Source organism: Copidosoma floridanum, unplaced genomic scaffold (genome assembly GCF_036245765.1).
Source record: "Copidosoma floridanum isolate Cflo_tuat_1 unplaced genomic scaffold, Cflo_Japanese_pri ptg000006l, whole genome shotgun sequence".
Classification (NCBI taxonomy): Eukaryota; Metazoa; Arthropoda; class Insecta; order Hymenoptera; family Encyrtidae; genus Copidosoma; species Copidosoma floridanum.
This window is the reverse complement of record NW_028321883.1, coordinates 14142286-14162094: the sequence shown is the minus strand read 5'-3', so window position 1 is coordinate 14162094 and position 19809 is coordinate 14142286. Positions and strand designations below refer to the sequence as shown.

Genomic DNA, 19809 nt, shown 5'->3' with positions numbered 1-19809 from the left:
ACGATTTACTGCCACGTAGAATCACACTGCTAACGAACGTTATACTTAAGCTGATGAAAACTGAATGCTATAACTTTCTTCACAACTTCACGCGATATACTATTATATTATGTGTGCTTGTGCTTACTCTGACAATGTGTGATAATGACTTGACAACAAATAGATGGACGACAAGTGTTACAAGTTGTCGTTCATCTATTTGTTGTCACATCATTAAAGCTTATCCTGATAATGTGTTGATAATGATGTGACAACAAATAGCTGGATTTGTTACACAACGCTCGACTACCATATTAGTGGCGGTAAAGACGAAAAGTATAAGTATCCAATACCTTTAGTATTTTAGTATACAACGTGATATTTGCGCACACTACTGAATAATATTTTTTTAGTAAAAAAAAATAAAATGCATTCAATCATAGCTTTTCTTCAACATTTTTCCAGTTAGGTATTTCCAATGCATTACTTTATTAAATATGTTTTATTGTTTTTAAATACTTCACCAGCGAGGGCGGCGAGAGCGGCGAGCGTTATACCAAGTGCAAAAGAGATAGCGGTATGTTGAGCTGTCCGTCTATCTATTTGTTGTCAAATCATTATCACACAGGGGAAGACAATCACACCATCACACGTGGTATAATATACTACGTGCATCATGCGTGTGATGAGGTGTTTTCCGCAATCGTTACCAGAGCAAGTAATTTTCGGTAAGTTGCGCTCTACATTACCGTCAGATCGGAAAGTCAACTATATATACCTTTAATTTACTGGCGCTTCTCTGTCCAGTGTCCAGTACTCCCCTTAATAGCCGCTTAGCCCCCTAGTATTGGCTTGACCCAATACCCAAAACCGTTTTCATTATACACATACTTACCTGATGCCTGATGCTTCTGGGACTTCTGGGTTGTTTGTTTATTCGTTCATTCGTTATGAGTAAAATCATAAAATGCGCAACTCTTGTTATTCATGGTCATTGGAGAAATATTTATTAAATTAGCATGCTTAAAAATAAAGTAATCTAAAGAGATTCAAGTCTCTCGCCTCGGTGTGGAAAGATAGCAGAAGAGTATGAAATCAAAAAGAGTGCAGTGAGTGCACTCCAGTGTGATACTGTGAAATATGTGAAGACGAAGACCCATACGTGTGCGTTTCAGAATTGTTCTAATAGAAATAATTAACTAAATGATTAGGGTATTCGAATTTAGTAACAATTGTCATTACACGTTTTTTTTTCTACAATTATATCTCTCACAGCAACAATCAATTATTTTTTTTCAGGTTAGTTAATAAAGGACAGTCCATACCTTATACACTGTCCAACAAATCAACAGTGCATCACATTTCTACCTACTTCCTCATACATTATTATATAGATATTCAAAATTTCAATGCACGCAATTATCGAGGAGCACGTGATGATGTTTTGATTGCATCCACCAACCACCCAGCGTCTGTCTGTGCAAGTTGCAAGTTGTGCATTTTCCGTGCCAAGTGCCAACAAGTCAAAGTCGTCACTCCCTGGCCGTCGGTACTTATATATCTACGAATTTAAATTAGGTAGGTAGGTAAGCAAGTGGATGAGGTGGTGTCCTTTGATAAGCGTACCGTTATAGCGATCGTTCGGAGCCACAGTCGTAGAGCCTAGCCAGTCGTCTGTCCGATGCTGCTACACGCATCGTAACATGGACGATGGTTGGTTAATAGACTCTATCAATTTTCCTGACGGCTTCAGTAACGAGCGCCTCGAGCCCCCGTCTAACCTTGAGTCGCGGCGCGCCTCTGTTTCTTCCTCCGCAGGAGAGAACAATGACACACCGAGTTTGCAGAACATCAACCAGATCTACCAGCGATTAATGGACAGCACTGACATGAATGACGACGCCGACGACGAGGATTTCTATGACAGCGAGTACGACGAGCAAGATTTGGAGTTTGCGGATTTTCTGATGGATGAGGATGAGAACGAGAGCTGGCACACGAATGACGACGACAACGATGATGACGAAGACGACGACGACGACTATGAAGACGAAGAGTTTGAGGACGGTGACTACGACGAGGATGAGGGTAATGATGATAACAGTGGTGAGGACACAGAAGAAACGCCGATGGACGAAGATGACAATATGAGTGAAGTGAGCACCGTCTCCAGTGCTAGGTCCAGCCAAGCAGGTTCCAATGTTGAGGCTGACAATCAGGTCCTCCCTCAGCCAGCTTTGCCACCCGCGTTACCACCAGTGCAACCGTCATCGCTGAACCAGCATCAAGAGAACGATCCCGTCGAGAATATCGTTCAGTGTAAGTTTAACATGTTATACCCAATCGGCTGGCAGTAGTAGCTCCTGTTGCAATGCACTTGCTTACAACTATATATATGCATTGTTGGTTTTGTATTTCAGCTCACAAAAAAATTAAATTGGATTTACCGGAACTAATAGTACGACCCTTGAGTCCAGATGACACGATAGATGATGACCAAAAATGTCCAATATGCCTGGAAACCTGGACCAATGCGGGCGAGCACAGGCTCTGCTCTCTGCGTTGTGGTCATCTATTTGGTATGTCTTGCATTATCCAGTGGCTCAGCAGAACTCAAAATGCCAAAAATTGTCCAGAATGCAAGGCTAAAGCAACAAAGAAAGATGTCAGAGTGTTGTATGCCAAAAAACTAATATGTATTGACACTGTTGAAAAAGAAAAATTACAAATGCAGCTGAATGATGCAAATGCAAAACATAAAACTATTGAACAAGAATTAAGTCTTTATCGCACTAAAGAAGAAGCATATCGTGCAGAAATATCTAATATGAAGCAAAAAATTCACGATCTTCAGAGTCAACTTGCAATAATTTCTGCTGAAAGAACGGCATTAAACGTTACAAGTGAAAATTCACATCTAAGTAGAACTAAGATTTATGACATTAAAGGTTCTTGCAGAGTGATGGCTTACAATCCATGGAACAAAATCTTAGCAATTTCTTCTGACAATTCTATCAACAGAATATTCTTGGAACACAATGTGACTTCTTTACCAGTCTGTGTTCACAGCAATTCTATCAGGGACATTGCTTTTCAAGAACAACACCCAAATTTCCTTCTAAGTGTTGGTTTTGACAAAAAAGTCGTACTGACCGATATTCGTACAGCTTGTCTAAGCCACAGTTACAAGGAAGAGACCAATTTATGGAGTTGCTGTTGGTCAAATTATAACCAACAGGCGTTCTTTGTTGGTGGAGCTAAGGGTAGCGTAATGGAATATGACATCAGATTTTTACAATCGAGTGTCTCGACAAAAGACCACGCCAATGATCAGTAAGAAATTATTTACTATTCAAATGATTTCAGAACTTTCTTTGTTGATTTTAAGTTAATGCACCCTATGTCTTCATATTAAAATTTTCGCGAGCTTATTCATCTAGAAAAAGAAATTTATGATATATACAAATATGCATTTCTTTCTGACGTTTCTTGTTTGCTATTGTTTTTTTGACTAGTTTATTATTACACTAGTAGCTTGTACATAGTTATGTTAAACAATTTTTCTTTTTTTACTTCGGACCGTCATAATACAATCACTTTAATTTGTTTTTATATACAAGTATAGCTTATACTTGGTGTTCTAGTTACTAAAAAAAAATTAATTTTATCATACATTCTGAAATACATTTAATTTATTTCAGCACATTAACTACATTATTTACATACGTCTATAGAAATAAAAAAGTAATTGTTTTCTTGAGCATGTAGTATCATTATCACTTTAAAATAGCTTAAAAAAAAAAAAAAAAAATGCAAAGTGAAGTAAAAATAATTATTGGAATAATCAATTCATTGCAGCTCTCCTGTTGTGTCATTGGCTTCGATTCCAACTACTAGTCCAACTATGCATGCTGGAGGTTTTTTAGCTTGTCAGTTAAATTCATGCTATGCATACAGTTATAAGGAAGGCAACTACGTGGGGAATCAAATTGATGTTGAAGGTCCCTTTTTGTATTTAAGATACAACGATAAAGACAACCACGTGTTGCTTTCTTGTCGACCAAATGCCAAAAATCCGACTATACGTCACAATGTTTGTACAATAGAGAAAAGAGATGATCAAATTAAATTTAATGCTGTGCATTCGTTTAATGGTGGGAGTATGCAAAAATTATTATCAAGACCATGTTACATGAATCTACCAAATGATACGTTAGTCATTGCTAACAACGATAGTGATAAAAGTCTATTGGGATGGAGTATATCTACTGGTACCGAATCCTTTAAGCTTCCAATGGCTGAAGAGGTGCTTGACATGTGCTCTTTCGAATATGACGGCACACGCCAAGCTGTTCTAACGAAAAATAAACTACATCTCTTCAAACACAAAAGCACGAGTACTTAGCATCAAGGTTTACGATGTAAGCCATGTTTGTAAATCTAAATTGAGTTGGTGGTACTCTAAACTCTGTGACATAAACTGTATATATGTATTGATTAATAATGTTTATAAATGAAGTATGTACATTTATTAACTGTAAACTAAATTTTTCCGTTAAAATCCTTGACATGTTTTTCTAGATATTAAGGTTTTAAACGACAAAATAAGTAGAATTCTAAATTATCAATACTTGGGTCACCCACTAATACTTGTGTCACACTTCAAATTGCTGGTAATGCATTTTATAAATTTTTCCTCGTTACCAAAGCAGTTAGATAGAAATTTTATATTTTGTAGTACAAGACTGTACATTCGTAAATAAAAACACAGTTCTTAAGAAGGAATTAAATTTTATTTTAATGTTGATAATGAATTTACATTAAAAATTTTGTAAGCTTACTGTCCAATTTATTATTAGGAGAGTTTCGTAGGTCACGACGTTTTACGAACATAGGTAGATAAAATTTAGTTTCGTTACGTAGAATGGCGCAACTTTTTAATAAAAAAACTTGAGTGATCGTGCAATTACTTCAAAATAAAAAAAAACGTTTTGGTCTTAACCAACTCATAAGCACTGTTGAAATGTTTGTATGCATGATGATGAACGAATATAAGTGAATCGAAAGCTTTCTCATAGAGTTAAAATATTAATTCAAAAGTTTAGCTTCAAACGAATTAAAAGTTTCAAAATTTAAACACAGTGCGAAGTCAATACTAATTTTTATCAAATCTTTTTGAAATTCGTAATTTGTAGATGTTATTTTTTTTTTACAAATTAGTTTTAACTTCAGATTAAATCAGCAGTATTCGGAAATGAAATGGTAATAGATAAATGCATCGTTGTTTCCGAGTTTGGAATGTAAACTGTTTATTTCCATGTATAGACACGTGGGAATAAATTTTTTTTCTTTAACTGCAGTAATTGTATATAAGCGTACATAGTGACCGAACGAGCGTTTATCCATCGGCTTATGCACCGGAAAATGTACAAAATTTAATTATCAACTATTTAACGTTTAGCGTATAATTCTTTTTACATGTCTATTTCTAAATAAATCTTTTACATCAATGTACATTCCGAACCTAAGTAAACTTTAATTTCTCAATATTCGAATGAGATACAAGAGAAAGATTTTATGTTGATAAACATTTTTTTTTAACAATTCAAATAAATTGCAAGACAAGGTCCTTTTCATCAATTTGCATCATGGTTATTTTTACAGAGTATCCTAAAAATCAAGAATTAAATGTTAAAAAGCAACTTTGGTGCAATTTTTTGTAGCCAACTGAATTACTCCAAAAATAGTAAATATTTGTAAATATAATAGGTTTTCATGTAATACAAAAAAAGTTGAGTGACGTCTGAAAAAAGAGATTCAGTTACAAAAAAAAAAAAGAAAGAAAAAAAAAAATGTAACTAAAAGGCAGTTTTTATTATGTAAACACTCCCTTCAAAAACAGATCAGCCAGACAATCTGGCAACTAAATATCACATGTACAAAGTTACAGTGTATGATATTATAAAAGGCAAAACAGTAAGAAGTTGACAAAAAATTGCGGGCCTTTTGTAGCATTTTTTTGTGAACTCTTTTTTTTTAATACAATTGCTAGATGCGCAAAAACAGCACAATCAACGTGACAATGATTTGCGCTCGCTTGTATTTATAAGAGAATATTTTTAAAGTACGATACCGGCGTTGAATTTGGACTCTCGTTTCGTTTTACACTCACTTTACTATCATTAGCTTGCATAAATATTCATTGATTTCTCTATTCTCTCACGACTAAGTATTTTACAAAATAAATTACACAACTATTAACGGTTGATCGATCAATCATAGATGATTTGTCCAAAAACACGAGTCATGAGTATAGCGTCACAACGCGCACGTAGATGGGGATTTTGATCGAAATCGAGCTATGCTGAGCTCGATGGAGTATTCCTCGCGTTACAAAACAGGTGATACACAAGTTGGGTAAAGCTACAACTGTTCAGTCATCACTAACTAAAGAGTTGCTCTGTAGCACGTTCCAAGTCCCAGTTGTAGGAGGAAAGAGCGACTCGCGCCTTGTGCTCCTCAACACCCATGTCGGTCAAGCGCCTGATCTTTTCATCCAGCTCTGGCATTTTTGATGGCCCTATATAATTTTTTTACAATATTTTTGTCATACAAAGAGTAAATAACTGAATTTTTTTGTTATACAACTCACCGCCAGCATATACAGATGTCCAATGTTTTGCTGTTTGGCGAAACATTTCTGGTTGCTCTTTGTATTGCTTTGCCACCACAGCATCTTGCGGATCGTCTGGTTCAGCTGCTGACAAAAGAGCTTGCAAAGATAATAATACAGTTCGCAGAGTCATTGCCGCTGCCCTGCGAAACAAAGAAATTTATGAACTTTTGCCAACACAGTTATATGACATGTTTAAATTTATTCATGAGAATATTCAAATAGTATTTGATATTTTTAGATTACGAAACTGGATTTTTTTTGCTTGAAGTACGGGTAAACTTTACATACAAACTAATTTGTAGTGAAGGTAAAAAAAGTTGAATTACGGTTTTTAAAATCAGCATCAAATTTCACAACATAATATTTTGTAAATTTTTAGTTGTTATATTAAGCGTATTTTTTAATTTTGTCAAGGCTAAACGTAACATTTAACTAAATTGAAAATTACAAAATCGATCATTTTATAGTTCATAATCCAAATACATTATTGTAATCAAACTGTTATAATTAACAAATATTATGAATTTACCATTGATCTTTTAATATATCCAAGCAAATCGCTCCTGTCACTGAAGATATATTTGGATGCCATATTTTTGTTATAAAACGAACCTACAATATAAATTACTAATATTAAACTATAAATATAAAAGTTAGCAATATCTAGTGCATGAAAAAAAATTTATTGTAAAAGCGTAGTTTGTATTCAATTGGAGTAAAAATTTAATTTTTTTATTTCATTGAATACCATAAATAAGAAAACTATTATTGTAGAAGTAATCTTTGAAACTTTAAACATATTAAATGCATTTAAAAAAACTACTTCACCAAAATTTCATGATTTTCATTTCTTCAAAAAATAAAGTTTTGTACCAAGTATCAATTTATAAATAGTTATTTACGTAACAAATGCGGAAAAGACGATTTCCCGCACGAGTAGTGATTGACTCACACGAGTGGCCGGAGTTGACGGGAACGAGTACCAGTTGAGCACACGAGTGCGTAGCACGTGTGTGAGCGCAAGGTACGAGTTACCGTCACCGGCCATACGAGTGCGGGCAATCGTCCCGCACGAGTTGCGTACAAGTTTTTTCGCAATGTGTGAGGAAAATAGGTACAAAATAGGTATGAATTTTGATTTCCAGTGTGTAGCAAAATTTTTTCCGGTGTGTGGCAAAACCTTTTCCGTACACTGTGCGGCAAAACCTTTTCCGTACACTGTGCAGCAAAAACCTTTGTCGCACACTATGTGGGAAAATCGATTTTTCACACTAATGCCAGTGCGGAAAACATCCATTTTCCGCACATTATTGCGAAATGGTAGTTTTCCTACGCGTTTGAAAAGTCTCTGTTTGCAAACCGAGAGGTTTGCGGCCCGAGCTGAAGGCGAGGGACGTAACGAGGTTCGTAAAGGAGACTTTTCGAACGAGTTCCGGAAAACTGCTTTTTCGCCCGAGGAAGTACCAGCCTCCCAAAACCACCCGACGGCGGAAAAATAAATTACGCATAAGCAAATACGTTAAGTACACTTACTTTTGGAGGATTAAACGGATAAGTTTCTGGAATTTTTATTTCAAGAACAAAGTTTCCCCCTTCATATGGAGTATCTGGAGGTCCAGCTATTTCACCTTTGAGTTCCACACAACTGTCATTAACAAGCTCTACTTTGATGGAGCATTGTGCCACCTAAGATAGATTCATATAAATATTAGAAAATATTTTTAAAATACTTAATTATTAGTAACTTGCAGCTCTTATGTTATTTTCTTTAAGGTACACTTATAATACACAATCAAAGCTGTTCCAACATTACATTTTGTAGAAATATTTCATTGAATAATTAAGCTCTATTAAACAATAATAATAGGTATTGATATGTTGTATAAATCACTTTTATAGAAAACGTTTGTAATGTACAGTTCTTTAAAATTACAACTTTTTATGTTTATAGTAAACAGGGCTAAAAATAAATTCTTAGTTAAAATTGTATACATGTTGTTAACTATTTCAAGACGGATACTTTACATGGATTGATAATTAATATTAATAAATAATATTTCAACACAAGAAATAATAAGAACTGATCCTTGACATTATTTGAAATATTTTTGCAGTGCATTATAATATAGTATAAGAAACTGCCTGTAAAGTATAGTATAAGAATTAGCATGAAGAAACTGCCTGTTCTGATAAATATTTTCATCACATGCAGATTATCCTATGAACTGACATAAGAGGGAACAAATAGAGAACACATCATAAGTAAGTTTGTTACTTTTGAAGATTGGAATTGTTCAAAAAACTATTTTTAAAAATAGATAGAAAGAAATATAAGTATTCAATCTAATAAATTGTGCTACGACATCAATTTAAAACCACACTTTGAATTATCAGTCATAAATCAGTGCAAAGAATGAACCTACAAAAGTATGGAGTTGTAATATTTTTCGTAGATATTAATTTTTATTATATATATATCGTTAGTGAGCTACTCACTATTTATTTATAAAACTTCTATTTAGTTAAGACTCCACTAATAACAAATTTTAATATGTTGAAGATCGGACTGAGCTAGATTAACGTATTTCCTTTTTAGTAAGTGAAGGATTTTTCATTTAATGGACATGTGAACTAAACTTCTAGCTGCAAAAAGTCCAATAATTAGGATAAGCAATTAACTCTGTAAAAATCAAATTTTTTATTACTTTTTTTCTAAGTGTCAAGTACTCTTGGAGAAACGGTGAAAATTTGTTGTTTAAAAGTCATTTGTAGAGCCAAACATATAGAAAAGTAAGTTTATACAAACAATAACAAGAGACTATACGGTCAGCCCAAAGGTGTCAGTGCAAGTCATCATACAGTTTCACCTCGCGTTAACAAAAAATCTAAAATTTGGTAGCATTACAAATAAGCGGCCATCTCACACAAAGGACCACAGAACAAAGTACGCTCTCACATCAAAGCTGGCCGATACGTAAGAATAATGAGGAAAAGGGCAAAAGTTCGTTAGATCCAGCAAGGGCTGTTGGGTTATGCAATTTCCTTGATGAAGAGGTTGATACAACACTGGACAAAGAGAACAAGATAGCTTGGCAGATGGCACATGAAATAACGTAAGTTATATCCAAACAGTGGATGCAAAGTAAAGCAAGTTAGGGGAATTGCCTGCAGCAACAACATAATACACGACTTAAGAAAACGACACTCACCTCCTCACTCTTTATAACCTCTTTGAATTCGCGTTTGATCCGTTGGGCCGCGATATTCGTCGCCATGGCTCCGGCTCCACGCTAATCTGCAGAAAGGCAACTTATCTGTATGAACGACTGCACAGCTGATGTCGTCGGCCCTGCACCTTGTCTGCAGGTCAATTATTTGCTTCCCACCTGTGTACTTAATCTGTTTCACTCTCTCTTTCTCTCTCCCTGTTATCAGTTCCTCGACTCCTCGCGTGTAAATAAACAAACGCACGAACCTTGTAGAGTACTTAGATGACAATTTGATAAAGTAAAACAACTGAAACCGTAGATAACATATATGCGTTGATACTGAATTTGGATTAGGCGGCCTTAGCTGCTTCAACTACAGCATACATGGAAGACACGCGAACGCACTGGGCCTAATTTCAGGAACTATCTCCGCTCTTCACTATCATCGGCCAAATTTTCGGAGCGCACACCTGCGATCAGATGATCACAAGGCTCGCGACTCGCGACTCTAATAAAACTATTATTTCGCCTCAACGGTAGAGTTTCTACTATTAAAATTATCACCAGTCGTTTGCAATTTAATTTCCAGTGCGTGTAAGGATCGCAAAATAGTCGAATTAGTTATATTTATTAAATAAATAATTATATTTATATACGAGAGTAAGTCGAGTCATCTTACTCCCACCCCTGGGTGGCACCCCAGGCCAGGGCGCATGCGCACTACACTCGAAATACGTCAGTTTGGCCTGGGGTGGGAGTAAGATGACTCGACTTACTCTCGTATATAAATATAATTATTTATTCAATAAATATAACTAATTCGACTATTTTGCGATCCTTACACGCACTGGAAATTAAATTGCAAACGACTGGTGATAATTTTAATAGTAGAAACTCTACCGTTGAGGCGAAATAATAGTTTTATTAGATTCTCGCAGGACGTACTACATTTTTTTTTTTTACAAAAAAATAATACTCTGACAATTTTTTGCATGGCAATTGCAAAACCTGCAAACGATTCCGCAATTTTTGGTATTTTTTTTTTTTTTTCTGGATGCAAGTCGTTCGCACAGTTCACTGTGCTGACTCGCGAGGAATCTCTAGAGAGGCAAGGGAGGGGGAGCTGTGCAGACCAAGAGCTGAGGTCCGAGAGTATTGGTCAAAAATCTAAACCAGCCGCCACAGGTCACTCTCACTTAAAATTGAGAAATCTTTAAGTATTAGATCCTCAATTGTTTTTGTCATATTTCATATTGATGAAGAGTTATGTGGTGGTTAAGGTGGTGATATGTGATTAGTTTTATAAACCAGCCGCAACTTTAACCAACAAGCAGAAAATAATTAGTTGTACTTTATAATGGAATTTGCGGCAAGATAAAAATGTATCTTTTACTTGAAATTTGACCTTTAAAAAATACATTTATGGTCAATTTTAAAGTAGAAGATAAATTTTAGTTTCACCAGACATCACACTTACAGATATACCTTATAACCTCGTTTTTAACTTTTATCTGTTGATCAAAGATAATTGCGGCTGGTTTACAAAATTGATCAAATGGCACTACTTTAACTACCACATAACTTCACCAGAACAAAATATGATGAAAGTGGCGGCTGGTTCAAATTTTCGACCACCTTCGGGAGTCAGCTCTTGGTCTGAATATAATAACGTATATATATATAACTTTGAGATTAGCATCAGCGCCATCTAACAGCGCTGTAAGTGTAACTTTTTATTTCAGAATCAGCCTCGCTAGATGGCAATGACTGTACAACTTTCTACGGCGACAACGCGTTGTTCCGTCACTTTTCTTGTCACTTCTATATACTCACGTCTCACTGTTCTATTTCTCGATTTCTCGTTCTCGTAGTATAATAACAATAATATAATACATATATATGTATATATACAAGAATTAAAAAAGGAGTAAAAGTCGTCAAGTAACAGGAATTTCTTATAGAAAAATTGTACATAATTATTAGTTAAAATGTCAACGGTAAAGTATACTTTTCATCTCTTGATATTATTTTGGCTTGATTTAAAAAGGTGTCAAATGTCACCTCAGAGGTTAAAATTCGTTCAATTTCATAATAAATAGAAAAGACTGATAAACTATACAATCATCCAAGATTTTAGTACTAAATTAAAAAATGTGTTTTAAAACCCATCACTATGTTTACGTTTTTATTCTAGAACTTCATATTATGGCAATACAAAGATTTTAATAATGTTGTGAACACAATGTAAACAATGTCCTGTCAGATCAATATTTTTTGTCAATGATCTTTTGATCACTTTCAGAGGCCAGATGACCACAGAAGAAAATGGAACAGAGAAGAGTACGAGAGAATTGCCCTGCAGAGGCTACAAGAGGAAATAGCAGAGGAAGAATTAGGGATCCCGAAGCAGCCTGCAGTCAAAAGAGAGCTGCTGAAACAACGTGATTACAAAGTCGATTTGGAGTCCAAACTTGGCAAAAGCGTTGTCATTAGTAAAAATACCCCAAGTTCACAGTCTGGAGGGTTAGTATACCCTCGGTGATGAATATTAATTTGATTGATAGGCCTTAATATATCATAATTTTTCAGATATTACTGCAATGTCTGCGACTGCGTTGTCAAGGATTCCATTAACTTCCTTGATCACATCAATGGAACAAAACGTAAGCTCCAAGTCTCTTAAATTCTTTAATATTATTTGTACTGTATATTCAAGTATAAAATTTATGACAAAAACTAACGTTTTAGATCAAAGAAACTTGGGTATGTCGATGAAGATCGAGAGATCGACACTAGAACAGGTCAAAGCTAGAATGGCTCTTAACAAAAAGAAGATGGATGAAAAGAAAAAAGATTATGATCTTGAACAGAGGCTGAAAGAGTTAAAAGAAGAGGTAATGGAGATCTACGGTTTTACAAGTTACTTTATTGTGGCAGTCATTTGTATTAAATAAAAACCTTTATAAATTTCAGGAAGAAAAAATGAAAGAGTACAGAAAAGACAAGCGTAAAGACAAGAAGCGAAAAATTGAAGAGCCAAAGGAGGATGAAGAGCCAGTAGATGAGATGACAGCTATAATGGGCTTTTCTGATTTTGGTTCAAAGAAGAAAAAATAAGAATGTATTATGTATTTTCTTACTCTGTATTCCTTAGATTTAGGCTAAGTATGTAAATTATAAAATGCTATATTATTGTCTTCAGTTACTTTATGGTAGATACAATTGTGAAATACTATGAAGTATGTCATAATGAAATTTTTAACAAAGGGATAAGAAAAAATCTTATTGTTAATACTTATGTAAAAAGTTTATTTAAAATGATTACATCTATTTGTCAATCTCACTCTTGTACATTTTTAACTCAAAATCTAATGTTTCCATCTCTTTGATCTAATATTTGTCTTTTAAAAACCATATTCTTCATCTAAAACTGACATAATATGAACTATCTTCCTTTGTACTACAGCAACTACTTTTTTAAAACTTTTTTCTGGTGCTAATAAAAAATCTTTCATAGATCGATCTGGCGGTATGATGGAGTCAAAATGATCTTTCAAATAATTTATTACCTTATCAGAATAATAATTTCTCTTTTCAATAGGTCTTATATTCAAGTTTGTACATGATGCATCTTGTTCGCTGCAACAATTGGAAAGGAGACACTCTGGTGGTAATTTAGTGTACTCAGATAAATCCACAGGTGTTAAAGGTAGTGATATAGAAAGAGTGTCATAGTCGAGTTGAGAACTTTTATAGTCATGATTGAGTTGGTGACTTTTATAAACTAGCCCATTCTTTCCATTTACTCTTGTATCACGATAAAATTCTGAAATCAAACTTTAATTGACCATTTAGTGTAGAATAAAGTATCCTTGCCAACATAATTTTTAGAATTTAAATAAGGTAGTGCATACTTTATTAAAAAACAATGACTTTAAAGACATAGATACAAAATCCCAACACCTCATTCGTATTTGGAAATATCGCAATATTGGGTAAAGTTAATTTCATGTAAAATAATTTTTTTAATTAATCATCAACAAGAAAGCAAAAATTTGAATTTTTAAACAACTTTATCGTAATTTATATTTATTTTACCTGAATGACCTTGTACTTTGAATTGCCCTTTATCAATGCCGTCGTTATTTCCTGACGTTATTGGTTCCTCATCCATCTTTTCACAACTAAGGTGTACAACATTTGGCTCGATGGCATTAAAATGTGCAGCATTTATATGTTGAACAGGAGTAACGCAGATGTTTTGCATTTCATTTTCATCTTTTTTTTCTAAATATTCTTCTGCATATTCGATTTTATCCACATCGCAAGATGCTACGGAATACCCGTTGTAGTTTGGAACGCGACTACTTGGCCTTATAATTTGATGTTCTGGAGTTTTTTCGATAACTTCTGTCCTTTCTACTACGTCTGTATCACTATGATATACTTCTGCAACAGTTTCAAACACTATTCTCTTTTTCGCGTTTACTTTTGTACTTTGTAGTGGAGTTGTTTCCGCATAACTACAACTGGAATCTGTACCTGAAGAATTAAAATTATACAGATAAGAGACGTCAATAAGTAGATGCGAAGTATAAGTATTTTGTTCACCTATGCTTTCTTCATTAATAAACTTTTCGTTTGTATTTTCTATCATGGATGGAGTTTGCGATTGTAATGGTGGTTTATTGATTTCAATTATCATGTGCTTTGCATCGAGATTCATGCACTTCTGTAATTCATTATAATTTATAACCCACATATCTGATGGCATTAGTGAATTTTGTAATTGTTCAGGAAAAACTTTATGTACATTTGATTGCACTTCACTGTCTTGACTTGATGATGTTTTGTTGGATACCTCTTGAGTCGTCGGATATTCATTGCTAATGATACACTGTGAACTGATTTTTTCATTTGAAGTTGATGGTACAAGGGCAACATTTTTCGTATGATCAAAGTAAAGTTTTGGTTCAGTGGTATTTAATGAACAAGGCAGTATGTAACTGCTCTGAGTCTGATTTAGTTGGTTGGTTTTATTACGAAAATGGGCTTTTTTCAATTTCTTTCTAGTGTTTAGTATTGGAGATACAGCACCCGCTTCATTCCCTTCAGACACTTGAAATAAGTCTAATGTTTGAGCGTTGTTTGTAATTGTCTGAATTTCAGTATCAAACGACGCATTAAAATCTTGATCACTAGCTTGAGATTGCGACGGCTCGGGTTTTGGATCCAAAAATGAGTAAGGGCATTCTTCAGTCTTTGGTTCTTTCTTGATTCGTGGCTTTTGGCTAAATCTCGAATGACCGCGTTTGGTGAATTCCTTCTTTATTTTCGGCGGTAGTCCTGATCTGTTGAAAGAAAAAAAAAAAAAAAAAAAAAAAAAGTATTTTCATTAATTTACATGCAAATATGAACATACATTTAACATAATAATGTATTGAAGATTAAGTTGAGCATAGATTGAACAAAATACAATTGCAATTGCATCATCACTCTCAACGTAACTTGAATTTTTTATGAAGAATTTGTTATCGACCAATATTGTGTTATTTTGTACTTTCAATTTTAGATAAAATTATGAAGGATAGAAAAAAATACGTGTGTGTAAGATAAAGCAAAGCTTAAAATATCATTGAAGCAAATGGAAAAAGCTTAAAATCCCGCTCAAAATCGTAACGGAAAATATCCCGGTTTATGGGCGCGTACGCATCTCGAGGTTGTGCGAGCTGACACACATGCCGCTTTGAACCGCCGAGTCCTGGCAATAATAACACTAGGACAGAGAAAAAAAAAAAAAAAAAAAAAAAGCACCTTGGGACGCCACCCATGATGCTCTTAAATCCGCACTCCTGCCACGCCTTGCCTAGGAGCTGTCGCTCGGTCAGGAAGGGAAGAGCCACCTTGAGCACGGCCATCTTGCGCTCGATCATCTTGGTCCAGCTCGTCCCTATTGGAGATACCGTGGACGTGTCACCGCTGCTGCAGCCACTACCGGCCGGGTTCGCGGGTGTCCTGAACAAAACGCGCGCCCGCCACTTGTCCACGATGTCAAATTTTCCGGCTGCAGGCGATGCCGGGGGAGGCGATACGGCTTCCGACTTAATCTCACTGACTTCCATATGTGTATTATTAATTTTAACCAAAATTACTCGCGGAACACTAATAAACAACAACTGCTGATGTGTGTGTGTGATGCTGTAACTATAATGCGCGAGGACAGAATCACATGGCAATAAAACACGCGTGAAACGACATAATTATGATGCTGTACGGCTTTGAAGTGTGCGAGAAAAATAGTTGTCAGCCAGGATCAGTGTATGAGTACTCGAGGACTCTTCAAAATTTCCGCGAGAGGAACTGCCGGTTGCAGTGGCCCGGAAGGGTCGCAACTCATTTGTTTGCGCAAACAGGACGAGACTTGCACTAGTTGCACTTCCTTGCAAGTGTGGAAATATTAGATACATGTGTATGCAGATGCCGACTGTATCAAGTGATGCGACAATACCTTTTTTTTTTTATATGTTATTTAAGCTACAGAACTTTACAATAAAGCTACGCAACGCAACGAACGGTATGCGTGTATCACTTTTTGTATACAACGTATAATTAAGATATAAATTCTACTTGCTATCGAGTTACCTGTTGTCAAAGTCTTCGTCGTCCGATTTGTAGTTATTACTTAGGTAAAACATGTCTTGGACAATCGCAGTTTTTCACTCCGCACTTACTTACAATTATATCTTTAAAAACTGTAAAACTTAAACGCCGAGATTGCTGATGATACGAGACGCTATTACAAGCCACTGCAGTCAGTGTCAGTGCAGACTGATAGGACAGCGCATGTATGTAGTGTATGTACCTTGTAACTTTTAACGTCTTTAAATGTTCTAAAATTTATAGATATACTAATATACAGTACAATACATGACCAGCGTTGGGTGAAGAGGATTCCCGCAGTGAAAATGACGGTCAGTAACATAAAAGTTACTGTCACTAACATACCAATCTATAGAGTGTTGGAGAAGCGAATAGGCAGAGAAGAAGGGGGCATTCCAGAGGTTCTCACCAGTGCTCCCAAATGTGACTGGCAAACATGTGAGAAATAACACAAGCACCAATCCCCACACAACCCGGTGCGCTTACTGGTCCCTTTATTTTTTTAATATAAATATAATAATAAGACAAGTGAAAATCCCCACACAACCCGGTGCGCTTACTGGCCGCTTTGTTTATTAATTAAATAAATAAAATATCACAAGCGCCAATCCCCACACAACCCGGTGCGCTTACTGGTCCCTTTATTTATTTAAAATAAAGTGGATAAAACAAGCGCCAATCCCTACACAACCCGGAGCACTTACTGGCCGCTTTGTTTATTAATTAAATAAATAAAATATCACAAGTGAAAGTCCCCACACAACCCGGTGCGCTTACTGGTCCCTTTATTTTTTTAATATAAATATAATAATAAGACAAGTGAAAATCCCCACACAACCCGGAGCGCTTACTGGCCGCTTTGTTTATTTAAAATAAAGTGAATAAAACAAGCGCCAATCCCCACACAACCCGGTGCGCTTACTGGTCCCTTTATTTATTTAAAATAAAGTGAATAAAACAAGCGCCAATCCCCACACAACCCGGTGCGCTTACTGATCCCTTTATTTTTTTAATATAAATATAATAATAAGACAAGTGAAAATCCCCACACAACCCGGAGCGCTTACTGGCCGCTTTGTTTATTTAAAATAAAGTGAATAAAACAAGCGCCAATCCCCACACAACCCGGTGCGCTTACCGGTCCCTTTATTTATTTAAAATAAAGTGGATAGAACAAGCGCCAATTACCACACAACCCGGTGCGCTTAATGGTCCCTTTATTTATTTAAAATAAAGTTAATAAAACAAGCGCCAATACCCACACAACCCAGTGCGCTTACTGGTCACTATATTTATAAATTAAATAAATAAAATACCACAAGCACCAATCCCCACACAACCCGGAACACTTACTGGCCGCTTTATGTTTTTAAAATAAATTGAATAAAACAAGCGCCAATCCCCACACAACCCAGTGCGCTTACTGGTCCCTATATTTATAAATTAAATAAATAAAATACCACAAGAGCCAATCCCCACACAACCCGGAACACTTACTGGTCCCTTTATTTATTTAAAATAAAGTGAATAAAACAAGCGCCAATCCCCACACAACCCGGTGCGCTTACTGGTCCCTTTATTTTTTTAAAATGAATATAATGATAAGACAAGCGCCAATCCCCACACAACCCGGAACACTTACTGGTCCCTTTATTTATTTAAAATAAAGTGAATGAAACAAGCGCCAATCCCCACACAACCCGATGCGCTTACCGGTCCCTTTATTTATTTAAAATAAAGTGGATAAAACAAGCGCCAATCCCCACACAACCCGGTGCGCTTAATGGTCCCTTTATTTATTTAAAATAAAGTGAATAAAACAAGCGCCAATCCCTACACAACCCGGAGCACTTACTGGCCGCTTTGTTTATTAATTAAATAAATAAAATACCACAAGCGCCAATCCCCACACAACCCGGTGCGCTTACTGGTCCCTTTATTTATTTAAAATAAAGTAAATAAAACAAGCGCCAATCCCCACACAACCCAAAACGCTTACTAATCCCTTTATTTATTTAAAATAAAGTGGATAAAACAAGCGCCAATCCCCACACAACCCGGTGCGCTTACTGGTCCCTTTATTTTTTTAAAATGAATATAATGATAAGACAAGCGCCAATCCCCACACAACCCAGTGCGCTTACTGGTCCCTATATTTATTAATTAAATAAATAAAATACCACAAGCGCCAATCCCCACACAACCCGGTGCGCTTACCGGTCCCTTTATTTATTTAAAATAAAGTGGATAGAACAAGCGCCAATCCCCACACAACCCGGTGCGCTTACTGGTCCCTTTATTTATTTAAAATAAAGTAAATAAAACAAGCGCCAATCCCCACACAACCCAAAACGCTTACTAATCCCTTTATTTATTTAAAATAAAGTGGATAAAACAAGCGCCAATCCCCACACAACCCGGTGCGCTTACCGGTCCCTTTATTTATTTAAAATAAAGTGGATAAAACAAGCGCCAATCCCCACACAACCCGGTGCGCTTACCGGTCCCTTTATTTATTTAAAATAAAGTGGATAGAACAAGCGCCAATTACCACACAACCCGGTGCGCTTAATGGTCCCTTTATTTATTTAAAATAAAGTGGATAAAACAAGCGCCAATCCCCACACAACCCGGTGCGCTTACTGGTCCCTTTATTTTTTTAAAATGAATATAATGATAAGACAAGCGCCAATCCCCACACAACCCAGTGCGCTTACTGGTCCCTATATTTATTAATTAAATAAATAAAATACCACAAGCGCCAATCCCCACACAACCCGGTGCGCTTACCGGTCCCTTTATTTATTTAAAATAAAGTGGATAAAACAAGCGCCAATCCCCACACAACCCGGTGCGCTTACCGGTCCCTTTATTTATTTAAAATAAAGTGGATAGAACAAGCGCCAATTACCACACAACCCGGTGCGCTTAATGGTCCCTTTATTTATTTAAAATAAAGTGAATAAAACAAGCGCCAATCCCTACACAACCCGGAGCACTTACTGGTCCCTATATTTATTAATTAAATAAATAAAATACCACAAGCGCCAATCCCCACACAACCCGGTGCGCTTACCGGTCCCTTTATTTATTTAAAATAAAGTGGATAAAACAAGCGCCAATCCCCACACAACCCGGTGCGCTTACTGGTCCCTTTATTTATTTAAAATAAATTGAATAAAACAAGCGCCAATCCCCACACAACCCGGTGCGCTTACTGGTCCCTTTATTTTTTTAAAATGAATATAATGAAAAGACAAGCACCAATCCCCACACAACCCAGTG

General features: G+C 35.8%; 4 protein-coding genes across 9 annotated transcripts; 2 read left to right on the top strand and 2 right to left on the bottom strand.

Annotated features, from left to right (window-relative positions):
* The first annotated feature begins 830 nt into the window (after positions 1-830).
* Rfwd3 (ring finger and WD repeat domain 3) lies at positions 831-4902 on the top strand. 4 transcript variants are annotated; one of them, XM_089598171.1, is made up of 5 exons: positions 831-1141; positions 1374-1557; positions 1798-2298; positions 2400-3312; positions 3838-4902. In XM_089598171.1, exons 3-5 carry the CDS (start codon positions 1854-1856, stop codon positions 4382-4384), a joined length of 1905 nt encoding a protein of 634 aa, XP_089454297.1. In that variant the 5' UTR covers positions 831-1141; positions 1374-1557; positions 1798-1853; the 3' UTR covers positions 4385-4902. The 4 variants fall into 4 exon arrangements, with proteins under 4 accessions (XP_089454297.1, XP_089454294.1, XP_089454293.1 ...); XM_089598168.1 differs by having other exon boundaries at positions 831-1143; positions 1279-1557; XM_089598167.1 differs by having other exon boundaries at positions 1131-1191; positions 1279-1557.
* Positions 4903-5830: 928 nt separating this feature from the next.
* On the bottom strand, positions 5831-10484 carry Ubc4 (ubiquitin conjugating enzyme 4). Of its 2 annotated transcripts, XM_089598173.1 has the most exons (6): positions 10042-10484; positions 9865-9950; positions 8189-8341; positions 7185-7267; positions 6632-6795; positions 5831-6559 (listed from the first exon to the last, which is right to left on the bottom strand). In XM_089598173.1, exons 2-6 carry the CDS (start codon positions 9928-9930, stop codon positions 6423-6425), a joined length of 603 nt encoding a protein of 200 aa, XP_089454299.1. In that variant the 5' UTR covers positions 9931-9950; positions 10042-10484; the 3' UTR covers positions 5831-6422. The 2 variants fall into 2 exon arrangements, with proteins under 2 accessions (XP_089454299.1, XP_089454298.1); XM_089598172.1 differs by having other exon boundaries at positions 9865-10482.
* A 1223-nt stretch (positions 10485-11707) lies between these two features.
* Positions 11708-13129, top strand: LOC106642336 (zinc finger matrin-type protein 2). The gene is made up of 5 exons (XM_014357086.2): positions 11708-11861; positions 12167-12387; positions 12454-12527; positions 12613-12758; positions 12838-13129. The coding sequence occupies exons 1-5, from the start codon at positions 11853-11855 to the stop codon at positions 12979-12981; spliced, it is 594 nt and encodes a 197-aa protein (XP_014212572.1). The 5' UTR covers positions 11708-11852; the 3' UTR covers positions 12982-13129.
* Positions 13130-13211: 82 nt separating this feature from the next.
* LOC149375537 (uncharacterized) lies at positions 13212-16701 on the bottom strand. 2 transcript variants are annotated; one of them, XM_089598306.1, is made up of 4 exons: positions 16507-16701; positions 14476-15215; positions 13963-14406; positions 13212-13690 (listed from the first exon to the last, which is right to left on the bottom strand). In XM_089598306.1, exons 1-4 carry the CDS (start codon positions 16557-16559, stop codon positions 13269-13271), a joined length of 1659 nt encoding a protein of 552 aa, XP_089454432.1. In that variant the 5' UTR covers positions 16560-16701; the 3' UTR covers positions 13212-13268. The 2 variants fall into 2 exon arrangements, with proteins under 2 accessions (XP_089454432.1, XP_089454433.1); XM_089598307.1 differs by having other exon boundaries at positions 13635-13701.
* Between the last annotated feature and the right edge of the window lie 3108 nt (positions 16702-19809).

Excerpts from the sequence above, each read along its gene's own strand:
- LOC106642336 (XM_014357086.2), top strand. Across the intron at positions 12,528-12,612 it reads TCACATCAATGGAACAAAAC|ATCAAAGAAACTTGGGTATG; the intron begins GTAAGCTCCAAG and ends CTAACGTTTTAG. Across the intron at positions 12,759-12,837 it reads TGAAAGAGTTAAAAGAAGAG|GAAGAAAAAATGAAAGAGTA; the intron begins GTAATGGAGATC and ends TATAAATTTCAG.
- Ubc4 (XM_089598173.1), bottom strand. The coding sequence starts at position 9,930 with ATGGCGACGAATATCGCGGCCCAACGGATCAAACGCGAATTCAAAGAG. Across the intron at positions 8,342-9,864 it reads AGGTTATAAAGAGTGAGGAG|GTGGCACAATGCTCCATCAA; the intron begins GTGAGTGTCGTT and ends AATCTATCTTAG. Across the intron at positions 7,268-8,188 it reads ATCCGTTTAATCCTCCAAAA|GTTCGTTTTATAACAAAAAT; the intron begins GTAAGTGTACTT and ends TTTATATTGTAG.
- Rfwd3 (XM_089598171.1), top strand. The coding sequence starts at position 1,854 with ATGGACAGCACTGACATGAATGACGACGCCGACGACGAGGATTTCTAT. Across the intron at positions 2,299-2,399 it reads CGTCGAGAATATCGTTCAGT|CTCACAAAAAAATTAAATTG; the intron begins GTAAGTTTAACA and ends TTTGTATTTCAG. Across the intron at positions 3,313-3,837 it reads AAAGACCACGCCAATGATCA|CTCTCCTGTTGTGTCATTGG; the intron begins GTAAGAAATTAT and ends AATTCATTGCAG.
- LOC149375537 (XM_089598306.1), bottom strand. The coding sequence starts at position 16,559 with ATGTTTTACCTAAGTAATAACTACAAATCGGACGACGAAGACTTTGAC. Across the intron at positions 15,216-16,506 it reads GACGAAGACTTTGACAACAG|ATCAGGACTACCGCCGAAAA; the intron begins GTAACTCGATAG and ends TTCTTTCAACAG. Across the intron at positions 13,691-13,962 it reads CAAAGTACAAGGTCATTCAG|AATTTTATCGTGATACAAGA; the intron begins GTAAAATAAATA and ends GTTTGATTTCAG.